This window comes from Pelophylax lessonae (genome assembly GCF_965119305.1).
Source record: "Pelophylax lessonae genome assembly, chromosome: 2".
In the NCBI taxonomy this organism is placed as follows: Eukaryota; Metazoa; Chordata; class Amphibia; order Anura; family Ranidae; genus Pelophylax; species Pelophylax lessonae.
This window is the reverse complement of record NC_138769.1, coordinates 699,761,570-699,780,171: the sequence shown is the minus strand read 5'-3', so window position 1 is coordinate 699,780,171 and position 18,602 is coordinate 699,761,570. Positions and strand designations below refer to the sequence as shown.

The following is an 18,602-nucleotide window of genomic DNA, read 5'->3' as shown; positions in this document are numbered from 1 at the left end:
GCAGTCAGTGGGGTGATGGGAAGAATGCTCTGCACACAGGGAGGTGATGGGAAGAATGCTCTGCAGTCAGTGGGGTGATGGGAAGAATGCTCTGCACACAGGGGAGTGATGGGAGGAATGCTCTGCAGTCAGTGGGGTGATGGGAAGAATGCTCTGCAGTCAGTGGGGTGATGGGAAGAATGCTCTGCACACAGGGGAGTGATGGGAGGAATGCTCTGCACACAGTGGAGTGATGGGAAGAATGCTCTGCAGTCAGTGGGGTGATGGGAAGAATGCTCTGCAGTCAGTGGGGTGATGGGAGGAATGCTCTGCACACAAGGGGGTGATGGGAGGAATGCTCTGCAGTCAGTGGGGTGATGGGAAAAATGCTCTGCAGTCAGTGGGGTGATAGGAGGAATGCTCTGCAGTCAGTGGGGTGATGGGAAGAATGCTCTGCACACAGGGGAGTGATGGGAAGAATGCTCTGCAGTCAGTGGGGTGATGGGAAGAATGCTCTGCAGTCAGTGGGGTGATGGGAGGAATGCTCTGCAGTCAGTGGGGTGATGGGAGGAATGCTCTGCAGTCAGTGGGGTGATGGGAGGAATGCTCTGCAGTCAGTGGGGTGATGGGAGGAATGCTCTGCAGTCAGTGGGGTGATGGGAGGAATGCTCTGCAGTCAGTGGGGTGATGGGAGGAATGCTCTGCAGTCAGTGGGGTGATGGGAGGAATGCTCTGCAGTCAGTGGGGTGATGGGAGGAATGCTCTGCAGCTCCCCAGAACAATGCTGTGTTTCCCCTCCCCCATGTCTCACCTTCCTCGGAGGGGGCTGCATGGTGCCGGTGTCGGGGTGCACCTCCCCTCCTCCTCCTGGCGGCTCCCGGGCTCGGTGTCAGTGCCGGCCTCCGGGGGGCTCCATGAAGGGCCACAGACAGACTGGAGAGCGCCGGGCACACAGCACAGTGCGGGGGGGAGGGGCGGCGTGTAATAGGAGCGGGGGAGGGGCGACCACTGCACGGAGACAGGAGGCGGCTCTGCCTGGACTGCAGTACTGCCGATCTCTAGGGGGTGAGCGCCACCTCTCGAACAGAGACTAGTACTACATCATTGCTAACCCCGGGACCGTGCGCCATCTTCCGGACGGAAAAGACTACTGCAGCATTATCAGTTCATCGGGAGCCGACTGGTATGCAGCACTTCTAAACCTAATAATGCGGGCGCCACCTGTCGGGAAAAGAGGATATCGCAGCACTACAATAGTTGGAGCGCCACTACAGCACTGCTAATCTTCTAAGACTGAGCACCACCTGCCGGGCAGATTCTATTACTGCAGCCTTGCTGCCTTCACTGTATTGGGGAGAGTCCTCTATTCTCTTAACCCCTTCATGCCTAAACATTTTTCTCACATTTGTTGCCTACAAGTTAAAATCCTTTTTCCTGACAAATCCATGGCAGCATACGTTTGGGTAGCCCCCACCTCCTCTCCTACCCTATAGGACCCTACTCCCATAAATCTTTGCTCCTTTTCAGCCTCCATGTTACTTTTTTTGTCCTCCTCTGGAAGCACATGGAGGTGTGTTCCTACCTTTTGGATTTCATTGTGTTTGGCATGGAGCCGCCACGGAACGTGGGTCGCTGTTCCTCCGCTAGGCTCTTGCTCTTAGCAGGGTATGGAGGGGGCAATTGAAGAAGCCTCTGCTGTAGCATTGGTGCTGGCCGGAAAAAACCCAGCTGCTGCGAGTGGCCCGGTATTGCCCAGAAGTCCGGTGTTGAGTCCCAGTGCCTGACCCATCCCTATCCCTGCGGAGCTGTATGGCAAGTATGGTGTATTATGTTTGGTTGCGTACCTGTCTTTCTGCTCTAAGCCTGCTCGGCTCTGCTTTAGGGTGCTGTGTTTTCCCCTTTTCTGTGGCCATGAGTCCCCCTTCTCCCATCCCTGTCATTTTTTGGGGGCCTGCCGGTTCTGGCAGCATGTATGCTAAAATTAGACGGAGCTCGTTTCAGTGACTTCTGGCCGGGTCTTGGACATGGCCGCCGCTTCTGGGTTGTCTCGCTCATTCTGCATATGCGCGACCGGGTCCGAAACTGAGGCTTGGTCGTGCATGCGCAGATTGGGTAGCGTGACGTCATTCGCGAAAGTGCAGTTCGCCGGGGCACCGAGGGCAGCAGTTTTAAAAGCGAAAAATGCCTGGAAGCTAGTGGGATGTCTGTGGAGACATTGCAGCTTCCCCGAGCTCCAGGACTTCTGTCCACAGGTCAGTACGTTTTGGGGGTGTCTTTTCCAGCCCCCCCCCCCTGCTCCTGGGATAATATTATTAAGGTTTTTCATCTTTCTTCTTATAGCCAGTTTTACATGCCAGCTCTGACATGGAGTCGTCTCCGCTCCCCTGTGGCCAGCCCTCTCTTGGCAGGTACCTTTGGGGGTGGGGACTGAGTTTTTTTTTTCTGTCTTCTATGGTTTCTCTTTAATCTTTTAGCTCTTCCAGGTCTGATCCGTAGCGCATGCAAAGAAGATCAGCATTCTAAATTGAAGCACCGGCACTCCTTCTCCAGGTCCAGGCGCAGATCCCCTCCCAGCCCAAGGCACCGTGGCAAGGGCCAGGCCTCTTCATCCAGGTCCCACGGCCGGTCAGATCATCCTCGTGAGAGGAAATGCTGGGGATGTGGGCTACGGGCTCCAGACGGAATGTCCCTCTGCAACCACTGCTATGCCCAAGCGACTGGCGAAAGGTGAAAACTCTGACCAACACCTGTAATCTGTGGTGCGTCGTGTTCTCACGGACTCCCTATCCGATTTCTACCGCCAAAGTGCGTCTGTGAGTCCGCCACGCTCGCCTGAGAGGGAGGATCAGGGTCAGGATCTCTTTGAGTCGTCTCAGCCAAGCCATTCTTCCATCATACCTTCGGAATCTGATTCTGAGACAGACAACCCTTGTCTGGGGTTTGATTTTGGTCTTGTTTCCCCCTTGGTAAAAGCTGTAAGGGAGGCACTTGACTGGGAGGACCCAGCGGTCTCTCCTCACAAACAGAAAAAGTTATATAAACAGTTGAGTAAGGAGCGCTTAAATTTCCCATTCCTAGGAGAATTAGGCGAGATTATCACTGAAGAGTGGAGCAAGGTGGAGTGGAAAAACATGCTCTCCAAGATGTCAAAGCTCTATTTGTTCAAACAGGAAGAGGTCAAACATTTGCAGTCGCCGCCTTTGGTGGATGTGGCGTTGATGAGGCTTGTTAAACATGGGACTCTCCCGCTAGAAGATACAGTGTCCTTCAAAGACCCCTTGGAGAGGAGAATTGATTCAGATCTCAAGCGGGTCTATCTCACAGTGGGCATGGCCTGCAAGCCTGCCCTGGCTCTAGCTACAGTTTCAAAAGCTATGGAAGTCTGGACTGATGGCCTTGATGAGACCCTCAAAGGGGTCTCGGAGGAAGCGGCCAGGAGCTCCCTGATTCAGGAGCTGTGGATGGCGGCGGGATTCCTGGGAGAGGCATCCATTGACATCATCCGCCTTCTGGCCCGAGTTATGTTGTCCTCCGTCACCGCTAAGCACGCCCTTTGGCTTTGGCCCTGGGTGGCTGACGCTGCGTCCAAGCAGGTATGGTGTCAGATCCCCTTTGAGGGTTCTTCTCTCTTTGGGAATAAGTTCGATGCCGTTATAACTTGGGCCACTGGTGGTAGGCCGGGGATCCTCCCCCAGGATAGGCTCCTGGTTGCCCAGAAATGGGCTCCTCCAAGGAAGCAAAATGTGGGTCATGCCAGGGAGGCGCGTAGCTGCAAGCCCGGCAAGAACTTTGGGAGAAGCTGGAAGTCCAGGCAGTCCTCTTTTCAGAAAACCTCTAAAGGAAATTTGTCCGGTGATCGGGAGGCTACTAAGTCCTCTTGAGATTGGGCCCGCCCGGGCATGCCGTCTTGGGGCTCGTTTGCTCCACTTTTGGAGTGTCTGGGCAGTCTCAATCCGGGACCCCTGGGCCCACAGTACGGTCTCTTGGGGGCACTCCTGGACCTTCAGCAGCACCTCCAAGTTCAGATTCATTCCCACGTGTCTTCCTTCCTCTGCACAAAATAGGCAGACTCTCCTTTCCTACGTAGAATCCCTGTTAGTTCAGGATGTCGTTGTTCCAGAAATCGAAAGGGGATGAAAAAGAACGGCACCTGGAGACCAATGATAGATCTTACACATCTCAACCAGTTCACCTGCAGAGAAAAATTCAAAATGGAATCTCTGTTTACGATCCAGTATTCGGTCCAGTCGGGAGATTGGCTAGTGTCCATAGATCTGAAGGACGCCTACTTTCATATTCCAGTTGCAAGGAGTTTCCAGCAGTTTCTCCGCTTCGCCATCGGACAGGCCCACCTTTAGTTCACTTGTCTCCCCTTTGGGCTTTCAACATCGCCTCGTACATTTTCAAAAGTCTTGTTGGCGGTGGTGGCCTTGATCAGGGGCGTCCGACTGCATCACTATCTGGACCACCTGCTCCTCCTGTCTCAGGACATTTCACAACTTCTCGAGCACTTGGATCAAGTAATTTCTGTTCTCCAGGAGTTCGGGTGGATACTGAATTTTGAGAAAAGTCACCTGGTGCCCACACAATCTCTCGTGTTTCTAGGGGCACAGTTCAACACAGCGGAAAGCACTATCTCGCTGCCCGAAGAGAAAATCCCAGTGATTCGGGACAGGATTGCTCTTGCTCTCTCTCCCTCCCATCTCACTGCCGACGGTGCCTGAGGATAGTTGGAACTCTGGTAGCCACAGCTCCCATGGTGAAATGGGCATTATGGAGGATACGGCCCTTCCAGAAAGGCTTCCTCCAGCAGTGGACGTCAGGGGACATGTCTCAACGCATCTTTCTAACTTCAACCATGAATGGGTGCCTTTCCTGGTGGTTACTACGGGAGAATCTCCTCAATTGTCATTCCATAGGCCCCGTCTCATGGGTCACGGTAACCTCAGATGCTAGCAATACTGGGTGGGGAACTCACTGTCTGTCAGAAGTGGCGCAGGGCAGATGGTCCTTTCCCTCCCACAGAGTAGTCTCCAATGTCCTAGAGCTTTGGGCTGACTTCAGGGCACTACAAGCCTTTTGTCATCTGACTCAGGGGACCTCTGTGATGCGCAGGCTGGACAACACAATGGCTGTGGCCAATGTGAAGAGACAGGGAGGAACTCACAGCCTATCCTTGCTCCGGGAGAAGGAGCCAATTATGTCCTGGGCACAGAAGAACCTGTCCAATCTATCGGCAGCTTATGTTTCGGGAGTAAAGAGTGTGGAAGCGGACTTTCTCTAAGCTCAGACTCGACAACAATGAGTGGTCTCTTCATCGGCAAGTCTTTGAGTGGGTTCTGTCTCTAGGGTTCTCCCTGGAGGTGGACCTCTTTGCAGCCCCTTGCAAGAAGAAACTTTCAAAATACTACGCAAAGTTACGAGATCCCCGGGCCTCCAGGGTGGATGCTCTTACGGACCGCTGGAAGTTTCGCAGAGCCTATGCCTTCCTACCAGTCCCAATTATTCTTCAGTTTCTCCGCAGGCTGAGGATGGAAGCAGTGGAGGTCCCAGCGATAATCCTGTACTGGCCCAACAGGCCCTGATTTCCTCTTTTGACGCTTCTCAGTTAGCGGGATCCAATCTCCCTACCGCTCATGGCCGGATCTGTTGTCTCAAGGACCTACGCTGCACCCATGTCCGGCATGTCTGCATCTCAAGGCTTGGTTCTTGAGAGGGGAGGGTTGGAGGTGTTGGAATGCCCAGTGGAAGTGATCTCCACGCTTATGAACGCTACAAGGAATAGCACCATTAGGGTATACGAGAGAATATGGTCCAAGTTCTCTAGCCATTGGTCTCCTAGGTCCAGCTCTGGGGAAGCACCTATGGTCCAGGACATATTGAGATTTTTGCAGTCTGGCCTGGATCTGTCTCTGTCAGTCAGCTCGCTCCGAGTGCAGGTGTCAGTTATCTCAGCATTTACGGTGGTGTCTTGGGCCAAGCACCTGCTGGTCCGTCAGTTTTTTAAAGGTGCAATAAGGCTTAGGCCTCAAAGGAAGCCAAGATTCCCCAAATGGGACCTTCCACTGGTTCTGGACTTCTTCTCATTGCTCAGTGCGGCTTCTACTGGTCCTTTATCGATCAAGGAACTCACTCTCAAGACAGTGTTTCTGGTGGCTATTACCTCCGCTAAGAGGGTTTCCGAGATTCAGAACCTGGGTTCAAGGGGGCCTTTCCTAACTTTTTTCCGGATAGAGTGGTCTTAATCCCTATGCTGGGGTCAAATCCCAAGGTTACCTCTGTCTTTCATGAAAACCTAGACATTGTCCTTCTCAACTTCAGGACTGGTAAAGATTCTTTGGTTCATTCTCTTGATGTGGGTGATACCCTGTAACAATATCTGGCGGCCACATCTTCCTTTCGTCAGTCAGATTCTCTTTTCGTTTTACTTCATGGGAAGAAAAAAGGAATGCGTGCTTCGTCCAGAGTGGTTGCTGCGTGGATCGTTCAGGCCATTCAGTGCTTGGCTCCTCCGGAGGCAGTGACGGCACATTCAACCCGAAGCATCTCTACGTCGTGGACAGTGGTGTATTTAGGTTTTGTGCTGCCCTAGGCCTGACTAAACTTGTGCCCCCCCCTAATTTAAATAACAAAGCGGCAGGTATCAATGTGATCACTTTATGGGGGTGCCAGACTGATTTGCCTCCTGGACCCTGCCCTCCGGCCCCATAAGACTGGCACTATACTAAAAGTGTAGCGCAAGCCAGTGGGGACCTTTTTTGTGCAGGAGACGGGAAGAGGCAGATTTTTTTCAGTGCGGGGTGTAGCTTTTTTGCTGCCCCCCTGCAAAGTGCCGCCCTAGGCCCCGGCCTTGTCGGCCTAGGCCAAGATACAGCACTGGTCGTGGACAGTCTTCAGGCACATCGCTCCTGAAGTGATCTGCAGGGCAGCTTCCTGGTCGTCTATCAACACCTTCCTGTCCCATTATTGTGTTGAACCGGCTGCCTTATCTTCTGTTAGTTTTGGTATTCAAGTGCTGTCGGTTGATGGTACCAGTTAAATGTTTTGTTCAGCATCTGCCCACCCGGGTGTGTTTAGCGAGTTATTTCCCAAACGTATGCTGCCATGGAGTCTGTCAGGAAAATGGAAAATTGTCTATCAAATACTTACCGTAATTTTCCTTTCCTGATGAACTCCATAGCAGCAGGAGTCCCCTCCAAGTTCCCGAGTAGGCTAGTTACAGAACATGGATGCTCAAGGGTAGCAAAGATTTATGGGAGTGGGGTCCTATAGGGTAGGAGAGGAGGCGGGGCTACCCGAACGTATGCTGCCATGGAGTCCATCAGGAAAATTACGGTAAGTATTTGATAGACACTTTTAAATTTTTTTTTTACTAACCCCAAACATTATATATATTTAGCAAAGACCATAGAAAATGGCGATCGTTGCAAAATTTTATGTCATAATATTATTTGCACATCAGTCTTTCAAAAGCAATTATTGGGGGAAAAATACACTTTCATTAATAAAAAAAAAAAAGAAACAGTAAAGTTAGCCCAATTGTTTTGTATAATGTGAAAGATTATGTTACACCGAGTAAATAGATACCGATGATTTTGAAAAAAAAAACAATATTTCTCTTACGTCCTCCGACAGTCGCCGCCTCTTCATATTCGTCACAATGGGGTAATTGACCTTTGCTCCGTAGGAGTAGCTAGGCAACAGAATATGTCAATATTAAAGCTTTTAACATATCCCACCCCCGGGGGGTGGTCCCCTCAGTCAATACCCTCCTACTTCCTGTATCCATACCTCAGTTTCATTGTCTAGCTTTCAGGAGTGGCTGGATGTTTCTATGCTGGGACATTTTGTCTCAGCCTTTATCTTCTTTTTTGATTTTATTTGAGTTTTTTTCTCTCTCTTTACCTAGCTGTTACTTTTGTCAGCATTAGTTAGTTCTTCTGATGAAGAGGATCGTGCGGGCTGGGTCTCGGGCTGGCCCCCCTGGTCGCAGGTTGTGGGCCAGTGGCTTCCCAGCCTGCCATCGAGCGTTCAGTCAGGTATTTTTCCTGGCATATGTGAACGACCCATCCCTGTTCGCTGCAGGGATGCTATGGTGAGGTGGCTACCTCACTGGACACCATGCGGTTTCGCACCGCAGTTCTACTGCGTCCTGGCTGCGACTCTCCCTGTCACATGTGCAGTGGCTTGATCGCTTGTGCGGGTTCCCCACGCCATTCAGGAGGTAAGTGTACTTTGTGTGGGGACCTGTATGTGTAGTGGGTGTCAGTCTGGGACTGTGTAACCCTGCATGCCTGTTCACACTGTTGGGCTCCCTGTCTGGTTTAATGCTGCTGTGGGCTGCAAGGAGGGGGGCTGTTGTACACTGTTCAGTGTTAATACTGTGAATATCTGTGTGACATGCTGTATGTTATAGGACATGATGTTATACATGTTGGTGCATACACGCGGCGGCCACTACGGCGGTCCGCCATTTTTATAATAGCTGCAGGCGTTTGCTGGCCATATCTATGTGATAGGAGCGGCGTTTTTGGCGCCAAGCGCCGCCATTTTGGCGGCGATCGCTCGGGCCGCATGTCAGCGCTGCATGCTCTGCCTTTGCTAGTCCCTCACCGGCGGCCATGTTTGTGGAGCCTTCCATAGGCTTTATAGGAGCGGTCTGTGTTTCCTCACTTCCTTTCCCTGAGCAACAGCGATCGGTGCAGCAGCTGAGTGGTCTCTTCAGGTTTATCTTCCTTATCCCTGTATTCCTTGCCTAAGTTTTGTGTTTATCCCTGTGGGGGTCGGTGTGTGCTTGTGCGCGGTGGGCTGCGCTCGCCGCGCTGTTAAGGGGGCAGTACTCCTTTTCTTCCTAACACACTTTTGGGGGCATGGATTCTCAGGAAAGCAAATTTCCTCTCACCTTAGTGGGGGGCCAGGGGACTGCTGCTGCTTCCCCCGAGGGGGGTGATTTGGCTACTGTTGTGGCTAACCTTGCTGCTCAGGTGCAAATGCTTGTGGCTGCTCAATCCACAAAACGGCCCAGAGTTTCAATTTCCTCTGATTCAGAGGGTGATGGTGATGGGGCTGCTATGGCTGGGGTCTCCTTATCGGGGTCCCGTTCGTCCCTGGACCTTGTAGGGTCTGAAGTGGAGGCTGAGGTTGAAGGGGTTGATAATTCCCCCCCTGGCTCGTCTGAAGAGCTTGCACTCATGGATGACTTGGTTGCTTCTATCAAACAAACACTGCGTTTGCAGGATGAGCCTTGTCCTCCTGCTGTCCTGGCCTCTTATGGGACGCAGCGAAGACGCAAATCATCGCAGGTTTTTCCTTGCACTGAGGATTTTCAGCGCGCTGTTAGTGAACAATGGCGCAATGTACGGAAGCCTTTTGCTGTGCCAAGTAGGTTCAAGCTGCGTTATCCTTTCTCACCCGCTACTGATGAACGTTGGTGTGTGCCGCCTCCGGTGGATCACCCGGTGGCGGTTTTGAATAAATCCACTGCGATTCCTGCTGAGGATACCCCGGTGTTCCGGGATGCCACGGACAGGAGGCTGGAGTCTCTTGCCCATCATACTTATTCGGTTACCGGTTCCATGCTGAAAGCTATTTTTGCTTCTCTTATGGCAGCTCAGGCTGTCGCGGATTGGACGCAGGTACTTTGGCGCGTCCTGGTGGCTGACTCTGCCCCTCCGGCGACGCTGGCTATGGTGGATCAAATCCATCAGGGTGTCATGTATTTGTGTGATGCGGACTTGGATATAGCCCCGTTGGCTGCACGTGTGCACAGCGTGGCGGTGTTGTCACACCGCCTGATTTGGCTGAAGTGTTGGTCTGTGGACCAATCTTCACGCAAAACCTTGGCTATTCTACCCTATACGGGATCTCGCCTTTTTGGCTAACCCTTGGATACGCTGATAAAAGGGATCACGGGTGGTAGGAGCACACTCTTACCCCAATCCCACAAGGCTAAGGTTGCTCCGGGTAAGAAGCATGCTTCTTTTCGGCCCTCTCAGGGGTCCTTTCGTGCCTTTCGGTCGCACTATAAGGGCAAGCCCTTCAAAGGTCAAGGCTCCCAAAAGAAGCCGTGGACAGGTAAGCAGAAGTCCGGCCAGTCCGGATCTGCTGCCCATAACAATGCGGCCTGAAGGGGCGCCCTCACCCAGTTCTGGGGTGGGGGGACGTTTGCTCGGTTTTCTTCAACCCTGGATGGCCCGTGTTCGGGACAGGTGGGTTCAGGAAATCATTCGATCTGGCTACAAGATCGAGTTTCTCTCTCGGCCGGCGAGCAGATTTTTTCCCTCAAATCTTCAACTGTCTCCGGAGCGGTTGCGGGATCTGCACCTGGCGGTGCGGGACCTGCGAGCTCAGGGAGTGGTGGTTCCGGTATCTCATCGGGACAGATTTCGGGGGTTCTATTCCAATCTGTTCACCGTGCCCAGGAAGGAGGGCAAGGTGCGTCCAATTCTGGACTTAAAGGCTCTGAACCGCTTTGTGCGGGTTCGCAAGTTCCGCATGGAATCCCTGCGGTCGGTGGTGGCTGCCCTGGTTCCGGGGGAATTCATGGCCTCCATCGACTTGAAGGATGCGTACCTTCACATTCCAATTTTCGAGGGTCACCAGAGGTACCTTCGATTCGCCATTGCGGAGGATCATTACCAATTCGTGGCGTTACCCTTTGGTCTCGCTTCGGCTCCACGGGTGTTCACCAAGGTGCTTGCACCGGTTCTGGCTTTGTTGAGAGCCCAGGGCATCTCTGTCCTGGGGTATCTGGACGACATGGTTCGGTCTGCGACCAGCCAGGGTCTGGTGAAGGACCTGTCCGTCACGATGCAGACTCTGCAGGAGTTTGGTAGGACGATAAACTTTCCAAAATCTACGCTGTGCCCGTCGGTTCGTCTTCCCTACCTGGGAATGATTCTGGACTCGGTCCAGGCGAGGGTCTTCCTACCAGACGACAAGCTGGGGTCTCCAAGCGGAGATCCTGTCCAGGTGGGACGGGCGACCGCAATCTCTGGATCTCCAGATTTCATTGGGCCATCGCACCAGAAGGGATCTTCTGTGGTGGCTCCAGTCCCCGGCGGTGTCGGGGGGCAAGTCTTTTCGTCCTCTCTCATGGACAGTGGTCACCAAGGATGCCAGCCTGTCGGGCTGGGGTGGTGTTCTGGGCGTTCTGTCCACCCAGGGAACTTGGTCGGAGGAGGAATCCTCCCTTCCGATCAACATTCTGGAATTGCGAGCGATAAATCTCTGCCTTCGACGTTGGACGGACAGGCTGCAGGGCCGTCCGGTTTGGGTGCAGACGGACAATGCCACGGCGGTGGCCTACATCAACCACCAAGGGGGCACCAGGAGTGTCCGAGCGGCTCGGGAAGTGGCCGACATTCTGTCTTGGGCCGAGACACACGTCCCGGCGATAACGGCGGTTCACATTCCGGGGGTGGAGAACTGGCAGGCGGATTATCTGAGTCGCCAGGCCCTGGACCAGGGGGAATGGTCCCTCCACCCGGATGTCTTCCAGATGTTGTGCGCGAAGTGGGGTCTTCCAGATGTGGACCTGTTCGCGTCTCGTCTGAACAACAAGGTGAAAAGGTTCATGGCAAGGACGCGCGATCCTCGGGCAGACGCGTCAGACGCGTTGGTAGCTCCGTGGCATCAGTACCGACTGATGTATGCATTTCCACCGATTCAACTGCTGTCCAGGTTCCTTCGCAGGTTGAACTCGGAACCGCACACGGTGATTCTTGTGGCGCCGGACTGGCCTCGCCGGTCCTGGTACGCAGACCTCGTGAATCTGGCGGTCGACGCCCCGTGGCGTCTGCCTTTTCGAGAAGATCTTCTGTCTCAAGGACCGATATTCCATCCTGCTTTACAGTCGCTGGCTTTGACGGCCTGGCTGTTGAAACCAAGGTCCTGAAGGATAGGGGTCTCTCCCCTGAGGTCATTCACACTTTGATCAACGCGAGGAAGTCTTCCTCGGGGAAGGTCTATTACCGTACTTGGAAGGCCTATTTTGCCTGGTGTGAGTCCAGGGGGTGTTCCCCTCGCACATACTCGGTGTCTAGGGTGTTGTCCTTCCTTCAAACGGGTGTTGACCAGCGTTTGGCGCTGGCTACGATCAAGGGTCAGGTTTCTGCGCTGGCCGTTCTCTTTCAACGTCCTGTGGCGTCTAACTCCTTGGTTAGCACCTTTGTTCAAGGGGTGCGACATCTGGTCCCTCCTAGGAGGGAACCTCTGCCTCCTTGGGACTTGAATCTTGTTCTGTCCGTGTTACAACATGCTCCTTTTGAAAAGATCAGGGAGATCTCGTTGTCTATGTTGTCCAAAAAGGTTGCTTTTTTGGTGGCGATCACTTCGGCTCGCAGAGTGTCGGAGCTGGCTGCTTTGTCCTGCAGGTCTCCGTATTTGGTCATTCACTTGGATAAGGTGGTCTTGCGACCTAACCCTTCTTTTCTTCCGAAGAGGATTTCGGAATTTCACCTCAATGAGGACATTGTCTTGCCTTCGCTCTGCGCGAAGCCAAAACATCCGAAGGAGGTGGATTTGCACTCCTTGGATGTTGTTCGGGCGATTAGGGTTTACCTAAAATCGACTGAATCTTTTCGTAAGTTGGATTCTTTATTTGTCCTTCCAGAGGGACCTCGGAAGGGCATGGCGGCGTCGGCTTCTACCATCGCCAAATGGATCAGACAGACCATTGAACAGGCTTATGCTCTGAAGGGACAAGTTCCCCCCATGCCTGTGAAGGCGCACTCTACCAGATCTCTGAGTACGTCTTTGGCCTGTCATCATCGGGCTTCTGTGGCCCAGGTGTGTAAGGCGGCGACTTGGTCGTCCGTTCACACCTTCTCAAAGTTCTACAAGGTGGATGTTCAGGCATCGGCAGATGCTTCCTTTGGCCGCAAGGTTCTTAGTGCGGCAGTTCCTTAGGGTCCCTTGTTTTTAGACCCTTGGCTGTTTGGGATATGTTTTTTATCCCTAGGTTATTTGTTTTCCTGGGTTGTTGCTCCTGTTGAGCAAGTTTTTTTCGTGCTGCCCAGCAGGTTTCCTTCCCTTGGTAAGGTTCCTTTCTCTGATGTGGAGACTGCGTTGCCTTAGGCGCGGCTGCGTTTCCCACCCCTCATGTTTACACTGCTTTGGGACGTCCCCATTGTGACGAATATGAAGAGGCGGCGACTGTCGGAGGACGTAAGAGAAAACGGAATTTTTGTAAAATCTTACCTGTAAAATTCCTTTCTCTGAGTCCTCCGACAGTCGCCGCCCCCGCCCCTCTTTTGGGGTTTGGTTGTATACTCTACTGCTATTCTACTGAAACTGAGGTATGGATACAGGAAGTAGGAGGGTATTAACTGAGGGGACCACCCCCCGGGGGTGGGATATGTTAAAAGCTTTAATATTGACATATTCTGTTGCCTAGCTACTCCTACGGAGCAAAGGTCAATTACCCCATTGTGACGAATATGAAGAGGCGGCGACTGTCGGAGGACTCAGAGAAAGGAATTTTACAGGTAAGATTTTACAAAAATTCCGTTATTTACTTTCTGCTATAAAACATTTATTTTCTTCATAAATTTAGGCCAATATGTATTCTGCAACATTTTTTGGTTAAAAGAAAATCCCAATAAGCGTATATTGATTGGTTTGTGCAAAAGTTATCATGTCTACAAACTAGGGGAACGATTTATGGAATATTTAAATTTGTTTTACTAGTAATGGCAGAGATCAGCGACTTCTAGTGGGAATGCGATATTGCGACGGACAGTCGGGACACTAACTGACACTTTTGACACTTTTTGATGACCAGTGACACGAATACAATGATCAGTCCTAAAAATATACACTGGACCAATTCATTTGGTGGGGGGGATTGTGGTGTGGGGTTGGGCTTGGCCCCTTAATTCCAGTGAAGGTAACTCTTAAGCCGTCAGCATACCAAGACATTTTGGACAATTTAATTCTCCCAACTTTGTGGGAACAGTTTGGGAATGGCCCCTTCCTGTTCCAACATGACTGCGCACCAGTGCACAAAGCAAGGTCCATAAAGACATGGATGAGCGAGTTTGGGGTGGAGGAACTTGACTGGCCTCAACCCGACAGAACACCTTTGGGATGAATTACAGAGGAGACTGCAAGCCAGGCCTTTTTGTCCAACATCAGTGCCTGACCTCACAAATGCGCTTCTGGAAGAATGGTCAAACATTCCCATAGACACTCCTAAACCTTGTGGACAGCCTTCCCAGAAGAGTTGAAGCTGTTATAGCTGAAAAGGGTGGCCCAACACAATATTGAACCCTACTTTTTGGATTTTAAAAATTACATCACACCAGACCGCATTGTATCTCAGTGGGGGCCAGAAAGACACTGCATTTGTTAGATGCTTTTGGGTGCCATTAACAATTAACCACTTCTGGACCGGAAGGATTCACCCCCTTAATGACCTTCATTTTTTGCGATTCGGCACTGCGTTACTTTAACGGACAATTGCGCGGTTGTGCGACGCTGTACCCAAATAAAATTGATGTCCTTTTTTCCAACAAATAGAGCTTTCTTTTGGTGGTATTTGATCACCTCTGCGATTTTTATTTTTTGCACTTTAAACAAACAAAAGAGCGAAAGTTCTGAAAAAAAAAAAACAATATTTTTCACTTTCTGCTATATAACATTCCAAATAAAAAACAATGTAAAAATCTAATTTTTTTCATCATTTTAGGCCAATTTGTATTCTGCTACATATTTGTGGTAAAAATAAAATCACAATAAGTGTATATTGATTGGTTTGCGCAAAAGTTATCGCATCTGCAATTTAGGGGAAAGATTTATGTCATTTTTATTTATTTTATGTTTTTTACTAGTAATGGCGGCGATCAGCGATTTTTTTTTTTTTTTTTTAAGCGGGACAGTGACATTGCGGCGGACAGATCGGACCCCTAACTGACATTTTTGACACTTTTCGGGGGAACAGTGACATTACTACAGTAATCAGTGCTATACATATGCACTGTCACTGTACTAATGACACTGGCAGGGAAGGGGTTAACACCAGGGGTGATCAAAGGGTTAAATGTGTCCCTAGGGGGTGCTTTCTAACTTTGTGGGGGGATGGGCTTGCTGCATGAACACAGAGATCTGTGTTCCTAAATAAGAGGTATACAGGATCCCTGTGCTACTGACAGAACAGCGGTCTGCCGTGTTTACAATGGCGGATCGCCATTCTGTCTCCACAGGGAGCGATCGCAGGTGCCCGGTGCCCTGATTACCTGTACTGGTCCTCCCTTGAAGACATTCCCCTGATCGGCTCTCCTCGCCACAGACTCTGACACTCCTCTGTGTGACGAGGAGTACTGATAAACACTACTTTCCCATTTACATGTGACCAGCTGTGATTGGACACAGTCGATCACATGGGTAAAGAGCCACGTCATCGGCTCTTTACTGAGATCGGGGTCATGCCGTGTCCTAGGAACACGGTGCGGCCGCAATAGCCGAGCTGCCCGCCCCTGTGGACACGCTAGAGTGGCTGTTCTGGGGCGCCGTCATATGACATCGTACCAGAACGAGAGCCGCACCGCTCTGCCGTCATTTGATGGTGGGCGGGCCGGAAGTGGTTAAAGAGAGTCTGTCACAATAAAATGCTGATGCTATTCCATAGGGGCTATTGGGCCCTCTACGTGCTAGCAATAAAGTTAAGTGAACACAAAAAAAAGTGTAAAAAAAATTAAAGGGCTATTTCACCTTTACAAAAAAGCTGGCTATTCAGATAAGGGGCATCTGTAGTAGATAAAAACAAAACTGTGCATCTCTGACTAAAGATAAATAATGCCCTTGCTATAGGTGTAGGTCATTTACAGTACATACTTCCTGAAGCCTGACTGAAATATACCCAGGACATTGCTTTGATGTTGCTAAGTGAGGCCTAGTTGGTAATGCTCACCTCCACCATCACAGGAATGAGCTTTTTCTCTGATTCAAATCCCCCTCTCTCTCCTAAAGTAAGAGCTTTGAGCTCAGAGATTGAGAGCTTGCTCCTGTGATGGAGGAGGTAAGCAGTAATGACTAGGCCTCACTTAGCAACATCCCAGCAACGTCCAGGGAGTATTCCAGTCAGGCTTCAGGAGGTACAATGGAGGCCTAAACCTATAGTAAGGGGATTATTCAACTTTAGTCACATCTGCACAGTTTGTTTTTATCTACATACACCCCTTATCTGTGTAGGCAGCTTTTTTTTTTTTTTTTGGTAAAGGTGAACTAACTCTTTCATTAATCTTCACTGACCCAAACATGTGCCAAAGTAGCTCCTGTACCCTCCTTTGGAGCCAAATTTACCGCCCTTTTGGACAGCATGATTTTGCGCATTTTGTTGCGTGGCAAAATGCTCATTTTCTTAGTGCATGTGGGAGAATAAATGGCACCTAAGCGCACATTTGGAGTTTTCCAGCATTATACCGTGATTCAAAAACATGTTTTACAGCATTTTACTGTGTTTTGGATTCCAATACGCTGAGGTGTGAACAAGGCCATAAACACCCAGCTAGACTAAGAAGACATGGCCAGTTTCCTGTTATTACTGTAAACAAGAATCCTTCCTGGCTCCAGATAACACCTCAAGGCCTAGTGTACACTTGCGGTTGAAGGGCAGTAAAAACGGTTGAATTGTGTTTTTACTATCCCCTCCAAGCTGTGAAGGGGTTTTGTACATGTCATGGCCGAAATGCTTTGCCCCAAGGTGTGGAAAAAAAATGATTCAATGGAATGGGGCTGCACCACAACCACCCCACAACCATGTGCAATGCACGCAGTGGCCTCATACTTCTGTGGTTTTTAGGCTACTTTCACATGTTAGCGTAGCAGACTGCGGGCAGAATCACTGCGATTCTGCCCGCGATCTGGAAATCATTGCAAATCGTGGGACGCCTGTGCGTTGCCGTTGATTTGCAATGGCACCCCAAACGCTGTGCGATGTTGCCGCGATTTCCGCCTGCCGAATCACGGTAACATCGAGCAAAAAAAAAATGCAGGTCGCATGACACCCAAAGAAGGTACAAGAGCTTCTTTGGGGCGTCATGCGACCCGCGATTTTGTTTGCGTGATGTAACCGCGATTCGGCAGGCGGAAATCGCGGCAACATCGCACAGCATTTGGGGTGCCATTGCAAATCAACGGCAACGCACAGGCGTCCCGCGATTTGCAATAATTTTCCGGATCGCGGGCAGAATCGCAGTGATTCTGCCCACGGTCCTCTACGCTAACATGTGAACGTAGCCTTAGGGGCTAAAACAAGCACTGAGGAGGAGACATGACACCTCCTCACCGCCTGTCAAACGCCCTCCGAACAGTGATCCACCATGGAGGGCTAACCCAAATGTAAAGCTGAACTTTATTTTTATTAAAATTCCCCCCTCTCCTATTCACAACAACATTACTGGGTGGAAATGGGAATGGGTGGAAAAATTGGCCTATCGAGGGGAATCGATAAACTGGAGCGCAGCCAATCAGCTTTTACATTTTCATTTTCTAAGCTGTGTGGAAAAAAAATGAAAGAAACTGACTGGTTGCTATAGGCAACAGCGCTAGCTGAGGTAGAACTTACTTTTATTTATTCCCTTCATTGACCAGCCGTGATGTTATCAGCGGTCTTCCACATTCTTTTGTGTCTCTGGCTGTAGAAGGGAGGCACCTGTGAGGCGTCTATGGTGCTTCCCTCAGACAATGGCACCGTAGTCATGGTTACTGGTGCATGACTATGGCGCCATGATATCGGACCGACATCGGGCGGGTTTGTGAGCGGTGACAGGGCATGATGTTTTTTTCTCAGTAACACTGCTGGTGTGACCGGTCCTAGGCCTCAGTCACACAGGCGTAGTACAGCGTATGTCCGCGTGAGGGGCGTGTTTACGCAAATGGAGACAAGACGCACAGGTGTTCCATGTATCCCCATGCAGGGGGACACATCAGCCGCACAGGCACAGCCGCTGCTTTCAATTTGACATCTGTGTGGGTGGGTGCATGACCCTAAAAGCACACTCTGTACGTCCAGGGCCATGCACTCACACCCGCACAGCCCTGCATACGCACATGCACCAAACACACCAAAATTGCACAATCTAATAGAAGTCTATGGGTAACCTGCATGCGGGTAAACTGCACTGCAGCCAAACCATGCCAGTGTGAAACCGCCCCAAGGCCTGTTTCACACTGGTGCGATGCAAGAACCACAAGTGATTCAGACAGGAATTGTACCACATTCCTGTTTAAATCACGTGCGATTCAGCGGCACAGCGATTTGAGCCCATCCCATTCGATTTGTATGGCTCACATTGCACCGCATCCGCACCAAAATCACGCAGGACCATTTTTTTTGCCACACCAGAATCGGATCACAGGGGTGTTCACATCCATGTGGTTCAATTCTGCAAATCGCACATTATGCAACCTGATATTGGGGTATCGTTAACTTAACCACTTCTGGACCGGAAGATTTTTCCCCTTAATGACCAGGCCATTTTTTGCGATTTGGCACTGCGTTACGTTTAACAGACAATTGCGCGGTCGTGCGACGCTGCACCCAAATTAAATTTACGTCCTTTTTTTCCCCACAAATAGAGCTTTCTTTTGGTGGTATTTGATCACCTCTGCGATTTTTATTT

General features: G+C 50.8%; 1 protein-coding gene across 4 annotated transcripts in view; it reads right to left on the bottom strand.

Moving 5' to 3' along the window:
- FCHSD2 (FCH and double SH3 domains 2) overlaps positions 1–18,602 on the bottom strand; it is a 434,367-nt gene that overhangs the window by 358,533 nt on the left and 57,232 nt on the right. For 2 of the 4 annotated variants that reach the window (XM_082245228.1, XM_082245229.1), the window contains exon 1: positions 791–953. The exons of the other annotated variants lie outside the window; for them this stretch is intronic. In XM_082245228.1, coding sequence (XP_082101354.1) covers positions 791–811 — 21 coding nt within the window. In that variant the 5' untranslated portion in view covers positions 812–953. Of the gene's footprint in view, positions 1–790; positions 954–18,602 lie in introns of those variants that run through there. 4 annotated transcript variants of the gene reach the window in all.